The 19,053-nt window shown below is 37.8% G+C and overlaps 1 protein-coding gene across 1 annotated transcript; it reads right to left on the bottom strand.

The window, feature by feature from the left end:
- Positions 1-13,647: 13,647 nt before the first annotated feature.
- LOC101080962 (high mobility group protein B2-like) lies at positions 13,648-14,317 on the bottom strand. The gene has a single exon (XM_045055103.1). It carries the CDS (start codon positions 14,251-14,253, stop codon positions 13,648-13,650), a length of 606 nt encoding a protein of 201 aa, XP_044911038.1. The 5' UTR covers positions 14,254-14,317.
- Positions 14,318-19,053: the final 4,736 nt, after the last annotated feature.

The raw sequence follows: 19,053 nt of genomic DNA on the forward strand, positions 1-19,053 counted from the left end.
AGTAGAAAAAAATGGAATAACCAGAATCTAAATGAACTTTTTATCATTCTCTTTGAAAAATGGATGGGCATAGAGTTTGTTATTCTCTAGAATATGGTTTCGCCCTGTAGACCACCTGCCTTCGGAGTGACTTCAGGTGTTTCTTAACTCTGTCCTACCTGATCTACTGAGTCAGAATCTGAATGGTGGGAAATGAGAATCTTAATTTTTCAGTTTCCTAGGTGATCCCTAACTATAGAAAAATCACTCTAATAAGAGACTCAAGTGACCCTTGGTTAAGAATTTGCCTAATGCTTGCAGATTGTGGACAAAAGATACAGAAGTTTCATTTAATGTAATAGGTTATTAAATATTGCATCAGATATGCCACTGAGACAGGATGGATTTGTTCCATTTAGGATGCCTTAATACGTGAATGTGCAGCAGACCATTTAAGCAGAAGGCTGTTCCCCTCTACATAATCTAACAAGGGAAGTGGAAAAAAAGATACCTTTCTCTGTAGTTTTAAGGTCTCCACCCACAGTCTAAACTTTGTATTTTGCTTGGTGAATATCAAAGCACATGCCATTTCAGTCATATCTGGCTTATTCAAGCCTCCCATCTTCAGCTCCTTATTTCCTCCACTTGCAGTAGCAAACACTATTATCCATCGAGTTGCTAGGTTCTTTGTCTCTTGGAAGCCTCTGCGGCTGTGAATCATGAAAGAAAATTCTATTTTTGTGTGTAACACCTTTTTAGTGCTGTTTTAGTGCTGTTTTACCTTGGAAAATTTATCTGAACCATGGTCCCAGACCTGTTACTTCTGGCCACTTTTATTATAGTCGCTGGTATGAATTGGCATCCCATGAACTTTTCACAATTATAGACCTATTTCAAATCTCCCCCAAGTGCCATAACTTTGCCCAAGTGGATTTATTAAGTACCCTTTAATCAGCTCAAACCTAAATCTCGTGAGTAAAATGCAGTCTTGTGCTTCCTCAGTTAATGTTAATGCCTTTTTCATCCAGGCTTTTCTGTAATTCAACCATAGGGTATTTCTTTGCGAGGAAATTGCGTACCAAAAGTGGTCGCTCAAAGTTTTTCCTGCTTTTAGGTAGATTGGCGGTCTTTTTGAGGTACTCTTTATTTACTATGGCAGACACAAAGCTTAGAATTATTTTTCACTTGAAGACTCTTCTTCATAATTCCGAATAGAAATATTATCATCTTAAATCAAAACATAAAAGATGGAAGTATAAGGGAAACCACCTTAGGATAAGAAATTTGAACACAAAACCGCCCTGCCATTTTTTGAGTTTTAATCAAGAACAGAATGACGAAACAGCAAAAGTAGTTTGGTTAAAACATTTGTACACTGACCTGAATGTTCATTAATACATTAACAGGTTATCTTTTATATGTTTCTCTGTTGCTTTCCCAAAACCGACTTTACATACACGTCATGTCATTTTGGCACAGTTGATTTTTACAGATGTAAATGGATACTCTGGAAGGCTAAATAACTTCCCTTAATATTAGAAACAGCCGCTCCGGTCTAACTTTAAAATTATGCATCTTCTTTTCAATCATCTTACTCATTATGATTCCCATCACATTAGAAGCAGAAATTATGGTCCTTGGTGAAGCCAAATATTGGCATAAATCTGAACCCATTGGGTTAAAGCAACAGATAATTTAAATTTTCTTAATTTTGAACAAAAAAGAGTTATTGCTAGATTTTCCTTTGCATAGAAAATGGTGATTCTTTGCAAATGAAATATTTTTCCATTTCTTGCGTAGGAAATTATGATTAGGAAATTATATTTGTAAACGTAAAAACTCTATGTGCTTAGAGTTGTACTGGGGAACCGAAGTGCTTATTTGATTTCTTCCTACGAATTAGACCAGTGCTAGCAAAACCAAATAAATAAAGGAAAGAAGGTTATAAGTTTCCCATTATTTTGAGTCATTGGCTATTTGTACATCCTGGTGGCATATATGACCAGGCATATGTGTGCCTACTATCTCTGCACCCAGATACCTGTTTCTCTTCTCCCCTCCCTTCCCTTCTCCTCCCCTCCCTGATCCCCCTTGTCTACTTCCCTACCATTTACTTCTCTTCTATCGCTCCCTCTGTGTTGTATTTCTAGTTTTCTCACTTGATACTTAGAAATCAATATCCCCCTATATTCAGTGTGCATTGTGCCTCCTCCAAATACTTCACCTCCTTTCGAGATGTATATATATTTAGTCACTTTGCCAGGCCTTGGCAAATGAAAAATAATCGTTTTCAATTTCGACAAAAATTCTGATTCACTTGACATTTAATTTACTAATTACCTTGGAACTTCCCAAGATAAACTAAAGAAAAAAAATAAAATAAAATCACCTTTTCACTTTGAGGATTGAAGGCCTTTCAAACAAAATACATTTGTGTTACCGAGAAAGAAGGTATAATATGACAGAAAAACTAGTTTTTAGTTGTTCATTCTTATATGTTATTTTTATGATCTGTTCTTTGCTTTTGTAAATTATAAAAGCATTTCAATATATTATTTAAAATGATGAAAAAGTACATTGAATAAAATGAAAATTTACCCGCTATTCCATTAATGTGAAAATTATACATAAGGGTTATTTCCTTTTAGTTAGTTACCAGTTACCAAGGGATTGGTCAGCTAAAATCCAAGGGATTCTTTCTTGTTGCCCTTCCTCATCTCAACTGGATTATGTATCCTGTTGTATGTTATCATAATTCTCTGTGCTTCTCATTCATAGCACATAAACACTTTGGGTGTAGTGGATTATTTATTATCTCCATCTGAGGCACAGACTCTACCTGAGTTGTTTGCTTTTATGGCCTAAATCTTAGCAAAAGGAACACATAAATACAAACATACAAAATTTTGAATGACACTGTATTAGTTTTATAATCTATTTAAAAATTAGCATGTGCAATTTCTCTTGTTTTTAAATACTTTCTAAAACACATATATGTATATACATATATATATTTCATCCGTATGTAGTAACTATTGGTAGATATACATGTAGAATTTTCCATTTTATATATTCAAATATAGTAATTTTCCCTTGATAGATTCTAGCTATATTATTGTACATTATAAAGACTTACACACATGTTTACCAACATTTTCTCCAATATTTTACAGGGTTTATATTTATATTTCAGCTTTACTCTCCTAGAATTGTTTTTTTAAACTTCTTGTTATGAAAATGTAGAAAAATATTGTAAAGAGCTCTCATGTGCATTATAATGAGATTCACGCTTATAAATTTATGGTCAATCCTGTTTCCTTTATACCCCTACCCACTCCTTTCTTCCTTTTTTTTTTTTTTTAAGTTTATTTATCTATTTTGAGAGAGCGAGAATGGGGAGAGGGACTGAGAGAGAGAGGATCCCAAGCAGGCTCCTCACTGTCAGTGCAGAGCCCATGAACTGTGAGATCATGACCTGAGCCGAAATCAAGAGTTGGTCATTTAACTGACTAAGCTACCCAGGTGTCCTCCCTACTCCTTTCTTCTTGATTACTTTGAGATGAATCTCAGATGTCATCTTATTCATCTGTACATATTTCTTTAGGTATCTCTAAAAGATAAGGCCTCTTTAAAAGGGTATAACCACAACACTCCTGTCGTAGCTAAAACAATGAACAATTAATTAATTCTTATGGTATTAATATTTCATCTACTAAATGAAGTAGGGGTCTCTATTATTTTCCCTCTGGATTCTTACTCTCTGTCTCATCACCAATTTTTGAACAATCCATGCTTTTCAGTGTAGTTCTTTCTCTTTGAGGAGCCTCAGCAGAGAGGTCTCTTTTCTTCATCTTTCTGTCTTTCTGGCCCCTTCGGTTCCTGCATTTGGCTACACTAGTTCTCTGCCTTTTTCCTGCTGATTCCTGCTGTCCTTCAGTTGGAAGCATTAGTTTTAAAAATCTGAGGGCTTTGAGTTTCCTTTTGATATGCTGCTAATAAGCTGTTGCCTACTTGCTTTATGTAGTGTGGAGTTCATTTCCAGGTTGAGCCATGCCCTCCTCTACCATGGTCAACATTCTTCTCAATGCACAGCCTTCCGAACTGGGAAGGTTGAATTTGGATCTTCCAATTTCCTTGGCAGCTTCTTCCACACTGCACAGCTTTCTCAGGGGGAGGAGCTACAGATTATGCCTCACTGATTTTCTTCAATGTTTCCTCTGCACTGTAACATATATTCTTAAGAGTTTCCTGTTTGGGGCTGCATTTTTTCTTTCCTTCTCTATCAGATATAGGCTTTCCCCTGTATTAATGTTCTGCTGTCCATTTTAATAGAAACTTGGCTCAGGAAGCTGGATGTATGAACCTACATGTTGTTATAGGAAGCCCCCTATGACCTTTCTTGGGAGAAAATACCTTATGGATTATTTTTACAGAGGCAAAAGCTGGCAATTGTCTCATAATTCAAGAAGCTCCAAGTCTTTACTTATCATGTTAAGAAACACCTTTGGCAACTTAGTAATAACAGCTAAAATAGCACTCTGAGATCAAATAATGACTTACATTAATAAATGAAATACCAGCTCTGTTCAACCCCAAATATTGACTTCTTTTTTTGCTCTTGTTCTGATCCATAAAACTTTTTTTTCACCTGGCTTCAGATTCAGATTCTGTGAAAGTCAAGGTACATCTATATACCCTGACCTCTGACTATACCGAGGATACTGTGACTTGTGAGAAAGAGAACACAATTAGAATTGGAAAGACTTGATTTTACTCTTATCCCTTCTGTCCTAGCTGTGTGACTGGAGCATGTCATTTCACATCCTTGAAGTTCGGGGTCATTAACTGTAAGATGGCTTAATAATTGTTTTACTCATGGGATAGTTGTGAAGATTAAGAGATAGAATAAATATAAAAGTTTGAAACATATACTAATATTAGTTCCCATTATGAGTGGGTGTTTGGTAAATTAAGATGGTTGAAAATACTTGGTCATCATTGTGAGATTTAAGATCATTGGAAAGGAGAACATGAATGTCTGCTTTTTTTTTTTTTTTTTCCTGTGGGAATCACTGGCCTGCTTGGTTTCTGAACCCACTTGCAGGTCACAAATTCTTTGATTCTATAAACCACAGAGGTTTGAAAGCTGGTGTATTCTTGTGTAGTTTTCTCAGGTTAATTGTTAGTTACTACAGACACTGTCTGAGACTTGAAATGGGCTTGTTGTGTGTTGGGTTCCCTGGGAAATAGACTCTGAGGAGAAATATGCGTGCAGAACGTGCAGAGGCTGCTTTTAGGCGACAGGCTTTAGCATTGGAAACCAGAGTACGGTGAAAGGGCGGATAGCAACCATCACCACCACAGCATGCAAACAGGCAATGCAAACAGACTCATTAAGCAACCCACCTCGAAATACCCATCGGCTCTAACTGACCTATTACAACAAGACACAGTTCCTAAGATTACCAAAAAGGGAAAATTCCATAGTCCCTCCTCTGCTGTATATCTGTGGCTCCTCACCACTGCCTTGTCACAGATAGTCTCTCCTTTGCTGTCCTGCCCACCCCTACACCTTGAGGGGTATCAGTAAACTTCTATCTCTTTTGTTCTGCCTTGGGTGAATTCTTTCACTTCCAGTGCCACCAGCCGCCACCCAGTTGGATGCCCCACAGAATGTTTACTGGAGAGTGCTGGTAGTGACAATGTTCTGAGGGGTGAGGAAAGTAGTTTGAATTGGGGGAGAGGTTCAGCTGAGATGTGCTCACAGCAGAGGCTTCAGTCAATCCCACCAGGAAGGAACATTGGAACTTGCGTGGCCCTTCTGAATTGCTCTGCTCTGAAGCAAGGGAGCTTGACCTTAGTATCTTCCCCCCTTCCACCACTAAAGGATGCCTTCGGAGAGAGGGTGTGACCTTAGTGGAGGTGGTGCTCTTTGGCCAAGGGCTGAGCTCTTAGGTTGTTGGCCATCAATACTCCCAGCAGCTGGGGGCTTGGCTACCTCCAACCTCAAGGTAGATCTGTATAGTGAACACCATTTACTATAACTGTCTTTATCTTTGAAACACCGGTTGGCTACTGGGGGTGTGTGTGTGTCTCAATTTATCTTCACAAATTGCCTTTTCGTTTGTTTTCTGTAGCTTAATTCCTTAGCATCTAGCATTTACATAAGTTTGGGCAAAGTAAATTCACAGTTCTGAGACTTAGTTTCTACATATAAAGTATATTATTCACACTGTTTTTTTGTGAGGATTAAATGAGATTCCATTCATGTTTTAGATAAGGCAAGTTGCAAATCAAGTGCATCATGGTCTCTGGTGGGAATGGACGTCTTGAGACATGACTTTGGGAGTTATAGGACATGAGAAATTATAATGTCTGATTATAAAACATTCTAATCTGATTGGTAGGTCAGAATGGTAGAAAAGACTCCTTTTTGCTTGGGTTTGAATAATTTCAAAGGAATGCCCAGCTTCCAGAGGACACATTTTAGGGATTAGACTGGATTTAAATTTGAGTAAAAAAAGAAAAAAAATCACCGCAAGGCTTAAACAATGTCTTGGTTTAATTGATATTCCTATTCCTGCTTTTTGATAGTCAATGAGAAGTGGAGGGGATGCCAGAAATTTAGGGGACAAGATAAGTATTATTTATAATGCTTCAACTCCGTCTCTGATTAAGGTAAACCCTTTGAATTCTTTAAATAATTTTTTTAGTTAGTTAGTTAGTTTATTTATTTATTTAGAGCACAAGCAGGGGAGGAGCAGAAAGGGAGAGGGAGAATCCCAAGCAGGCTCTGCACCATCAGCACCGAGCCTGATGTGGGGTTTGAACTCAGAAACCTAAAGATCATGACCTGAGCTGAGATCAAGATTCAGATGCTTAACAGACTGAGCCCCCCGGGGCACCCCACCCCTTTGAATTCTTTAAAGGAAGGTTAGTGGGTGTTAAAGATTAACACCTAAATAAGGACCTCTTCCTAAGAGTTCAAAGTACCAACTGGCCACAAAGCCTCTAGGTATTGTAGTCATGTAGGCACATGTCAATTGGAAGACATGAAAGCAGTACTTGATTGTTGCTTTTAGATCTTGACCTTAGTTATAATATAATCTCATGTTCTGTGGGTTGTGTTAATATCCTGTGAGTTAACAAGCATGTTGCTTTGGATAAAAAAAGCAACTAGTTTATACTGAATTAAGTATTTTTCTTGAAGAACTTTTTTTGAATTGCTAAGGTTATCCACTGAGGAGTTCTCTTAACTGGGCTGGAGGATCTTCTAAATCCATTCAAATATATTTATAGGGCTCAATTCTTCTCTGAGGTCACAGAGGCCAAGGTCAGGCATATACCTGGGTGCTGCCAATAGATGGCCATGTACCTTCAGCTCTGGCCAGCTATTGGCATCTAAAACACCAAAGTTTTCTATTGCTTTTTGGGGGGCTAAATAGAGTTGTTTGTTGCAGTGTAACTACCCTAGAGATAAGAGTACAAAAAATGCTTTTCCATTAGTAACCTTGGTAAAATCTGTTAATTTTTTTTCAAATCAGAAACTAGCTTAGAGCAAATTTTATTTATTTATTTATTTACTTTTAAAGTAGTCTTCATGCCCAGTGCGGAGCCCAATGCAGGGCTTGAACTCACAACCCTGAGATTAAGACCTGAGCTATCTGTGATCAAGAGTCATGACGATACTTAACCAACTGAGCCACCAAGGCACACCAGGCAAGTTTTAAAAATATGGAGAAAACATAGATGACAGCAAAATACAAGCTGCTTGAGACTGTCCTTTATGAAATATAATGTTGAAATGTTCAAAAATTTGTGTGTCACTGTGAAAGAACATTGCATTAAAATTTAGAGGCCCAAGTTCTAAAAGAATCTCTGTTCTATGAACTTTGGCAGAAGTACTTATTCTTTCTACATCTGCACTTTTTGTGTTAAAATTCAGGACTTTGGACCAGATCAGGAGTCAACAAATTTTTTCTGCAAGGGCCAAATAGTAAATATTTTAGGCTTTGGGGGCCAGCCTGTCTCTGATGCAACCACTCAACCCTGCCCCTATAGCAAGAAGGTAGCCATAGACAATAGGTAAATGAATGGGTGTGGCTGTGTTCCAATAAAACTGGATTTACAAAAACTTACCACTGGCTGGATATGGCCCACGGTTTACAGTATGCTGACCTGTGCACTAGATAATAGTTTCCAAACTTGAGTGATTGTTAGAATTCCTGATTGTATCGGGTATCTGTTGCCTGGCATCACAATACATTGTGAGTAGAGTCACAACCAAAAATCTCAGTTGTACACAGCAAAAAGCATTTATTTATCCTGTGTCTGTGACTCCCCTGAGTTGGTCCTGCTGGGCGTGGTCACATGTGTTCAGTCAGCTGGGGTTAGCTCTGCCTCCTGCTGCAGATGTATGTATGGGTCAACTGGGACAACAGGGATGGTTCTCTTCCAATATATTCATTCTGCAGGTATTCTGAAGCTACCACAGATGCTCTGCTGTAGCAATGGTACAGAAACAAGAGTGTGAGTGTGAATATGGGAGGCTTCTTAAAGGCCTAGGTTTGAAACTGGCACAATGAATATCATTTCTGTCCACATACCATGGTCCAAAGCAAGTCATAGGGACTGGTGCAAGTCAAAGGGTGGAAAAGTATATTCTACCCATGATAAGGTCATGGCAAGGGTCATTCAATCAAACTGGGGATTTTGTTATTTTTATTTTTTAAAGCACACTATTGGGCCCCGTGCCAGAAGTTTTGAATCAGCCGGTCCCTGGCTGAGTTTAGAAATATGTAGGTGCTTAACCATCTTGATCAGTCACTGCAGAGAACCACTCTATTAGATGCCTTCTCAGGCCACTTGCAACTCCATTTCGTTTGATTCTATGAAATGAAGAATTTCTATTTTTTTGAAAGTGCACTTTGTTCTCAAAAGGTTTTTAAATGTGATAGCCAGGCTCTGCAGTCGCTTGGCATTTCAGGGTCACAAAGCAGGCTGACCATGTCCTTGATGGAATCTCTGTTCACCCCCACACAGAGCTCTGACCTGCTTTCTCCTCACCCACTCCTCCACCTCCTCCCCAGAACTCTCCTGGTGGGGACAGCTCATCAGGCACTTCTGGAGGCAAGATGGTGATAGCCATCAGTCGGCACAGCTGGACTAAAACCAACTCATTTCACACTGCAGTGGCCGGTAATCAAACGGTACTACATGCTTTATTAATTTGTAATCACCACCCCCCTTCCCTTTTCTTTTACTCCTAGGTCACTTAAAAATCCCTTGATTGTGCAACAGTGGGGAATAATCCTTCTTTTAAAAAGGTGGCACTTTCATTATACAATTGCTAAACTCAGCATCTTGGGGGCATTTCTCATGAATATTAAATGCTACGTTTTAAAATTTATATTTGGGGTGATTTTTCTTTTCTCGTTTGAAAGAAGCTTTTAATTGTGGCATAATGGCTGGCCTGCCACCATCAATATCCGTGGGTCAATAGTATATTAGCAGGTAGCAATGTTAGGTCTCTGTTAAGTCACAGCTGTGGTTAGGGGGAACATGGATGCCCAGATAAGCTCTTTCGTGAAAGCTGATGTCAGCATGTCATTGCCAACCACAGAAGACTTATATTCATCATTTGGCTTGCTAAAATAACATGAATTTCTTTTAAAAGTCCATACTCTTAAATTGCCAGCATATGATTTATGCAACACTGGAATTTGTCAGCTGGTTTAAGCCTACAGAGACTTATGTAGGCAGTGGGTGGGAAGAAAATGCGCGATGCAGAACCCAGTACTTTTTTTATGTTAGATATTACTCATTTTTATTAATACATTACATTTATATAGAAACGTTCTTTCACATACCATGAAACTTCTTCAAAAACGAATTTAATGAATTCTACTGATATAACCCAGATTAATTGTGCATCACCCCCTAGAGGTGGCTAGAGGTAGCCACCAAACAACCCCAAAACAAGCATTTGTTGTGTTAATGCTATTTTTGAGTGACAAGTAAAACAATATTCATATTGTGTATAATACTTATGTCAGTTGTTTTGCGAATGTTTCCAATTTGGGGAAAAAGAATCCACAAAGCACCCCAAACCCTCAGAAATCATTTAAAAGATAAGAAACAGGTAATAGAGGGCAGTGATCTTGCAACGGTCAGCAGACTTTTTTTTTGTAGGGGGCCCAGGTGTAATATTTTCACCTTTGTGGGCTATAGGATCTCTGTTGCGCTATTCAGCTCTACTCAACTCAATTCCACTGTAGCATGAAAGCGGCCACAGACAACACATAAACAAATGATTATGGCTATTGTTTTGTTTCGGGAGGCAAATTAATGCTCAGAGACTGAGTTTGCCTTTGCTGGCAATTTATTTTACACAGGTTCACTGCAGGAATTTCACAGGCCATACAGGAAAATGGTTCTTAATAAGCAAAAAGGAATAACAAACTCCAAGCCAACGATAGATTAATTGCACTGTTGTTCCAGGCAAGGGACTATGGAAGGAGTAAAGTGTAAATTTAGTTGAGGGGTACCTTTATATGAGTATGTCCTCGGGAGAGATGGCTTAGTCAATTCAGAGCTGACATCCAGCTGCCAGGGCAAAAGTACAAGTCCCCTGTTGCTAGAGCACGTTGCTAGGGAACGATGCCACTGGCATTGACAGGCCAGAGGGTCTTTCTTGGGGGTGATTTTGGCTTTCACCACTGCCCATAAAAGAGTTGCCTTTACCTCAGCAGGATCTAATTGCCCCAAGGTTTTCAGAGAGCTATTTAGATCAGCAAAGTGTCTTGCCCGGACTAAACACTCTCAGGTATTCCTCACAAACTCTTGGTATTTATAGTCAAAATGTCTCCTTGCCATAGTTGCTTCTTCATGTTTTTATCGATAAGCCCCAGCAGGTCCCCTCAGCAGCTGAGCTGAATGCTTATCAATGACAACGGATGAGATGACAATATCCTGTCACAGCTTACTTCACTCTTAATCAAAACAACTTTACTCTTAAATACAATTTCATTTTTTGTCGTAAACAAGTGGATTTGGAATCAGGTCAAACCAATATACAATAGCTATAGTCCAATAAAATTTTATTTACAAAAACAGGCAATGCGAACACCAATTAAAAGACAAGAGATTGCTAGAGAACCAATCATATATCATCTTTAAGCAACTTACTTTAAATATAAATACACAGCCCTAAAGGGCTAGGGAAAGATATATTGATCTAACACTAATCAAAAGAAAATGGGAGTAGCTATATTAATTTCAAACAAATCAGACTTCAGAACAAGGAATATTATCAGGGATTAGGAGGGCTATTACATAAGTATAAAGAGGCCAGTTCTCCAAGAAGACATAACAATCCTTAATGCATATGTGTCTAACAATAGAGCGTCAAATATATGAGGCAGAAAATGACAGAACTGCAAGGAGAGGTAGACAGATCCACTATTACAGCTGGAGACTTCAACACCCTTCTCTCAGTAATTGACAGATCCAGCAGGCAGAAATTCAGTAAGAACATAGTTGAACTCAACAGCACCATCAGTCAGCTAGATCTAATTGACATTTATAGATTATTTTGTCCAACAAGAGCAGAATGCACATTTTTTTTCCCCTCAAGTTCACATGGAATACTCACCAAGATAGACCACATCCTGGGCCATTAAACACACTTTAATACATTTAAAAGAATAGAAACCATACACTGTGGTTCTCAGACCACAGTGGAATTACACTAGAAATAAAAAACAGATAGATAGTTGGAAAATGCCAAAGTATTTGGAGATTAAACCACACACTTCTAAATAATGGCTCAAAGAAGTCTCAAGAGAAATTTAAAAAATATTTGGCATTAAATTAAAATGAAAATACAGTTTGTCAAAATTTGTAAGATGCAGCAAAAGCAATGCTTAGAGGGAAATTTATAGCACTGAATGTACATGTTAGAAAGAAGAAATATCTAAAATCAAAAAGAGGTAGTGGACTAATTAAACCCATGACCATAGATTGTTGACTCTTTATCTAAATTTTTTTTTCAACGTTTATTATTTATTTTTGGGACAGAGAGAGACAGCCTGAACGGGGGAGGGGAAGAGAGAGAGGGAGACACAGAATCGGAAACAGGCTCCAGGCTCTGAGCCATCAGCCCAGAGCCTGACGCGGGGCTCGAACTCCCGGACCGCGAGATCGTGACCTGGCTGAAGTCGGACGCTTAACCGACTGCACCACCCAGGCGCCCCTGTTGACTCTTTATCTAAAGAATGATCAATTTGATTATAAAGTAAGCCAAATTATTTCGCTCCACTCTGTTTACAAAACCATGTAGAACCATCCAGAACCACTAGGGCATCTATCAAAATGGAACTGCAAGATAAATTAGACAAAATAAATGCAGACCTAGAATAACACTCCTCAGCATCCATCCATGGATGATTGGCATTAGTACCCTTACCAAGCACCCAGCTCTTACCACTTTATCTGATCCCTCTTTGAACCTATATTTCTTCTTCTTTTAATGTTTATTTATTTATTTTGAGAGAGAGAGAAAGAGAGGCAGAGAATCTCAAGCAGGCTCTGCGCTGTCAGCACAGAGCCTGACGCAGGGATTGATCTCACGAATGGTGAGATCATGACCTGAGCCCATGTCAAGATTCGGATGCTCAATCAACTGAGCCCCCCCAGGAGCCCCTGAACCTACACTTTTAACTGACAGCTCCTTCCCTCCAATAAACTCAAACTGATCTTCCTTCTCGTCCTCATTACAATTTATATTCTTTATGCAAGAGCCCAAGTGATCTTCAAAAAATCACTCATCTTCCTAAAATTCTTTATGTTTTTCCCACTGTCTTTGATAGAAAAATCCTTAATACCTGCAAGACCTGGCATAATCTAGTGCTGTCTTCTCTTCCCAACCCAATATTATGCTTTTGTTCCCATTGAGTTATTATTCCTCCAAAATATTGAACACCAAGCATTTTCTTCTGGTGCACTGGATATCTACAGTTCCCTAGAAGGTACCTTCACATTCCTCTCTGTTCTTCTAGATAATCCCTCCTTGCATTAATTTCCTACAGCTGCTATAACAAATTACCATAGCCTTGGTGGATTAAAATAACAAAATTCAGTGTTGTATAGTTCTGGAGGGCAGAACTCCAAAATCAGTTTTACTAGACTGAGGTCTAGGTGTCAGCAGGGTTAACTGCTTCTGGTGGCTCTGAGAAGAGGATTTGTTTCCTTGCCTTTTTCAGTTTCTTTTTTTTTTTAATATACATAATTTTATTACAATATTTTTTAAAAAAACAAAACGCAAAATTCTAAAAAAACCCAAATTTACTATTGATACTAATTCCTATAAGTTTGCTGTGCTACAGTACACAAGTCAAGAAATTAAGAAAACCATTAAATATTTAGAAACATTCAACATCAGAAGCTTTAAAATCTAACTGTGTGTAGTAGCCTCTCAAAAAGCTACAACCTGCATTCTTAAAAAAGTATTTTCTCTACAAAGAATCTTATCTATACAAAATACAAAAATCTGTACAGTTTTTATACTGAAGCTAATATTGAGCTGCACTTGAATTCACATTCTTAGCAAAACAATTGCCTGAGCACACACACACACTCCACACATATCATTCATTACAGGAGAGCCATTTATGCTTCATCTTCCTCCTCCTCCTCCTCTTCCTCCTTATCCTCTGGTTCATTCTTCTTCTTTGAACCTGTAGGCCTACCAGGGCCCTTCTTTCCCACTTCACTTTTGCCCTTGGTGCGATATGCAGCAATATCCTTTCCATACTTCTCTTTTAGCTTAGCCGCCTTCTGTTCATATGGTTGTTTATCTTTGGCTGACTGTTCCGACCACATTTCACCCAATTTTTTTGCAGTATCCCCAATGGGTAAACCAGGGTGTTCACTTTTGATCTTTGGGCGATGTTCAGAACAAAACAGGAAGAATGCAGAGGGAGGCCTTTTAGGAGCATTGGGGTCTTTCTTCTTTCCTTTCTTGTCACCTTTGGGAGGAACATAATTTTTCATCTCCCTGTCATAGCGAGCTTTGTCACTTTTTGCCATATCTTCAAATTTCGACTTTTCCTTCTCAGACATGGTCTTCCATCTCTCGGAACATTTCTTGGAGAATTCAGCGAAATTGACCGAAGAGTCTGGGTGTTTCTTCTTGTGCTCTTCCCGGCAGGTCTGCACGAAGAAGGCGTACGAGGACATCTTGCCCCGTGGCTTGCTGGGGTCTCCTTTACCCATGGTGACAGACGGTGTCTACCTGGTGGTAGCTTTTCCTCAGAGTCGCCAACAGAGACGCTTCCTTCCCAGCGCTCCGGCGTGAACTGGTTTATCCGCCTTTTTCAGTTTCTAGTGGATACCTGTACTTCTCTGTTTGTGGCCTCTTCTTCCATCTTCTAAGCACATTGCCTTCTCCTCTGACTGACTGCTCCTGCATCTCTCTTACTTGTGAGGTCACTTAAGGGCCTATCTGTATAATCTAGGATGTCTCCGCATTTTAAGATCCTTAACTCAATCATGTCTGCAAAGTCCATTCACCACTGAAGGTAACATTCACAGGTTCTGGACATTAAGATGTGGACACTTCTGGAGACCTTATTCAGCCTACAGCTTACCACACTATTCATCTTCCACATTTTGGTTTCTATGTCTTTCCCCCAGAGAGGATGACTTGACCCTCCAATCTCCAGTCTCCAATGTGCTCCCTCACATTGTCTCATTCAGCAAACCCTCTCTTTTTATTTCACCTCAATTACTTTTCAGTTTAACACCTGCTCTTTCACCAGGCTTTAAGCCAAAAAGGTCAGAGAACACGTCTATTTTATCATTGTTGAGTAAATAACCTAGTGATGTGAGGGTGCATTTTCACTTTTGCCACCAAAGGGCACAACTTGGTTTCCTTAAGCAATTTGAATTTATGATAACGACATTTGAAGTAACATTTTCCTTTTTTACCTTGTTCAATTTTTCCAGCGTACTTTCTTTTACAATAGGCTGAGGGAAAACATTTTTAGGAAAATTTTCTTTCTGGCAAGAAAAACAAAACAAAACAAATAAAATACCCCAAATTAAAAGCCCTGTAAGCATGTAAGTTAGTTATCAAGTGTTTTCACATTTAGTGCACTCTGTCCTCTTCTCAAAGAAATAGAAACTATAATATCTGTACAACAACAATCCTTACCAATTATGGGGTTTTTTTTTGCATTTCCATTTTTATGGAAGTATATTTAACATACAATAAAATGTGTAAGTATTTACCATTCACATTTTAATTAACAACTGAATGCTTCAAAGCTAACTCTTTGGCAGGTCTATAAAAACAAAATAAATGACCTTCAATTTTTAATTACTTTTTTATGGCCTTAAGCACTATACCTGTTTGTGGTAAAAACTATGGAATAGAAAGAACCCAGATAGGAAAATAAAAATCATGAATAATATCACTACCCAGCAATCATTAGTCTTTATCCTAAGTGGCCAGGTGTCATTTTTGGTCCCTTCTATGAGCTCTCTTCACTTTTCTCAGATAGGTCTATCCAGTCCCAGCTATAAATACTGTTTATATGGCAGTGACCCCCAAAATCTATTATCTCCTCTTTTACCTCTCCCTGGCCTACAGAGGACTTGGCATCTCTGCTTGGATGTCCAATGGATATCCCAAATATAACATTTGCTGAAATAGAACCTTTGACTTTTGCTCCTTCTCATTGTCCCTCCCGGTCACATCAGTATTTCATTCCAAAAATTTAGGATGTGACTTTGAAAAGTGATACCAAAAAAATCACAAAAATAACTTAAATTAGTGCAGAATTCTTAATGAACTAGTTAGAACTTGATTTTTTTTAAATTTTTAGGTTATTTATTTATTGTGAGAGACAGAGAGTGAGTGGGGGAGAGGCAGAGAGAGAGAGAGGGAGAGAGAATTCCAAGCAGGCTCCACACTGTCAGCACAGCGCTCAAACTGCAAATTCATGACCTGAACCAAAACCAAGAGTTGGATGCTTAACTGACTAGCCACACAGGTGCCCCAAACTATTCAGAATTTAACACCCAGGAAAACAACCAAATATTCTATAAGCAAGAAGTTAGTGTTTGGTAAAGGTCAGATGGTAGAGGGAAAGATGACTTTGAAGTGATTGATGGTGGATAAGTCAAGTAACTAAACATTTGAGAGAGGTGTAGGTTCTCTAGCTCTCTGTCTCTCTCTCTTTCTTTGTCTCCCACTCTCTTCCAAGTTTAAATTCTCCAAAACTGTGAATCTGAATGATTCTACCAGTTGTTACTCAATATAGGACATCTAATCAAATAGAATATTCACACCAACCTTTATAGCGACAGGCCAGCCTAGATCTTTGGTCTTTGGGTCAAGTATCTCTGATCAGTTAGTTGTAGCTGGGGCTGGGCTAACTTTATGGGTATGTGACCTGTGCAGTCACATGTGGTCATGCTTAGAAAGGTTCCATGCTTGGTTTAATGCTCTGTTTTCGCTATCTAGAAATTCTTAACAATTTTTGAACAAGGGACTGTTCCATTTTTATTTTGCACTAAGTGCCGCAAATTATGTTGTCAGTCATATTTTACTGAGAATGATCAACAGAGCATTAAGGATCATTTCAGAGAGAGGCTGTGGTGTGCAGGGCTTTGCAGACTTCTAGAAAAGCATAGTGTAACTTGAATATACCTTGCTTGGATTCCCAGAACTCTAGTGCAAAAGTAGAAACAATAAATTAAAAATTACTAAATCATCCATGAAATTTATAATCACTCTGCTAGCAAAAATAATTAGCAATACAGTTAAAAGACCAGTGAAAACCGTAGTAGCATATATGTTCATTCTATGGTCATCCTGCAATATTTTTTAAAATGTGAAACTTGCTAATCCATCTAGAAAAAATTGTCAAAAGATATAAATGATTAATTTACATAATTTACATAAAATTTGTTTATTTACATAAAGGAAATTAAAAGGTAGGTAAACACATGAAAACACATTTAGCCTAGTGAGTCATCTAGAGAAGTCTAAATTATATTTTTTTATAAAATTGATAGTGTTTAAAAATAATAGTGTGGTCATCAACAGAAGGAAGAAGACTCTCTTATCTGCTAGGGAAAAGGTTAATTGATGGAATCGACTCGGTAATAACTATTTTCTTAAAGCATACATATTCCAGCAGTGCTACTTCTGGATATTTGTCTTAAGAAAATAATTACTTTTGTATGCATGACATAACTATAAAGCTATTTTGAAACATTTTTTTATATTTGTGAAAAGTTGATCTTACATGTATAGAATAATATAAGTAATATATTTTACATAATATATTTGCATATATATACATATATATATATATACATATATATATATATATACACACACACACACCATACACACAGTATGTAGAAGAATATATATTAGAATTTAAATAGTGGTTGGTGAGATTATGAGTGACTTTAACATTTGCATTTAAAAATTAGAAGGAGATATTATATGAGCAATAATAAAAGTTATTTCCAGAAAATGTATGCAGTGACAGGGTAAGTCAAGGAACAATTTTATCAAGGAAAAGGAAGCAGTTTCCTTGAAGGCCTAGTTCCAAGTTTTCTCAAGTGATTTACCTCCAGGAATAAGTTCCATCCACTCCAGCATTCCTGGTCCTCAAAGACCTTCAGATTCCTTCAGTGCATGGAAGAGAACCACAAACTGTACCAAAAGTCTTAAAAATGTTGTGATCAATAATTCAGTAATTTTACATCAGGGCTTTCTCTAAGCCAATGATTTAAAAATGCACAGAATGATTCACATGTAAGAAGGTTTATCATTCCACGAATTATGATGAAAAGTGGGAAATTTCCTGGAAGTGTAGCAAGAGCATATTGCTACATAAATTATGGCACATTCAATGCAATTATTTAATATCCTGTATTGAAAGAGTGTTTTAGAATACATACATGAACATGTTAGCCTTTATGAAAATGAAGGAAACCTGATTTAACATGGAGTTGGGCAGGCCTGAAGGGGCGTTCTCACGTAGAACCACTCCTTGCAGCCTGCATCACCAGCAGGAAGAAGGAAAATAAGAATTATTTCGACAAGGGTGGGCACTTTTCACATAAGAATTTTATCTCCTGCCTTTAATGAAAGAAAAGTTCCCCTCCCTGACCCAGCAACATTGCACTAACCACCATTTACAGCCAATGAGAAACCATTATAACTCAAACTCTTCCCCTGCAAACTTTTGTTCAAAATAACCCTCCCCAATTTCCTTAAAGCCTAAAATAAATAAATAAATAAATAAATAAATAAATAAATAAATAAATAAATAAATAAATAAATAAAATATAAAAAAAAAGATCTTTCCATTTGTCTCTTTGGACCTGCCTATGGTTCATTGTAGCTTGCTTGTCCCAACTTAAAATTCCTCTGCTATTCCTGAATAAACTCATTTTTACTTAAATAAAATTGCTCTTTTCTCTGTTTCAAGTTAACACCTTCATGCATTTATTTTACAAAAAAATAAGCCTGTTAAGAATATCTTGATAGGTTCTTCTGATAGGTAAAATATTGGCCTTCTAAAGATGTCCACATCCTAATCCTTAGAACCTGTGAATATGTTACTTTACATGGCATAAGTACTTTGCAGATGTGATTAAGGTTAAGGATTGAAATGGGGAGACTATCCTGGGTTATTTGGGTGGCTAATGAAATCATAAGGGTCCTTTATAATGGAACAACTTTCCCCACTATATTTATGGAGAGATGTTGTTGGCCTTGAAGATGTGTGCTTCACACATGGCCTTGTGGTTCACACATGGTTCATGGCCTTGGCCATGAACCAAGGAATGTGGGTGGCTTCTAGAATCTGGAAAAAACAAGGAAATGTATTTTCCCCTAGAGTTTCTACAGGGGTCCACAAACCTACTAAACTTTGGTTTAAGCTTGTGTTGGGACTTCTGACGTACAGACCTGTGAGATAAATTAATGTTGTTTCAAACTACTATGTTTTACAGTAATTTGTCACAGCAGTATAGAAAACTAATACA

This window comes from Felis catus, chromosome A3 (genome assembly GCF_018350175.1).
Source record: "Felis catus isolate Fca126 chromosome A3, F.catus_Fca126_mat1.0, whole genome shotgun sequence".
Lineage (NCBI taxonomy): Eukaryota > Metazoa > Chordata > Mammalia > Carnivora > Felidae > Felis > Felis catus.

What these genes read in the sequence shown, in the direction of transcription:
- LOC101080962 (XM_045055103.1), bottom strand. Translation starts at nt 14,253, where the DNA reads ATGGGTAAAGGAGACCCCAGCAAGCCACGGGGCAAGATGTCCTCGTAC.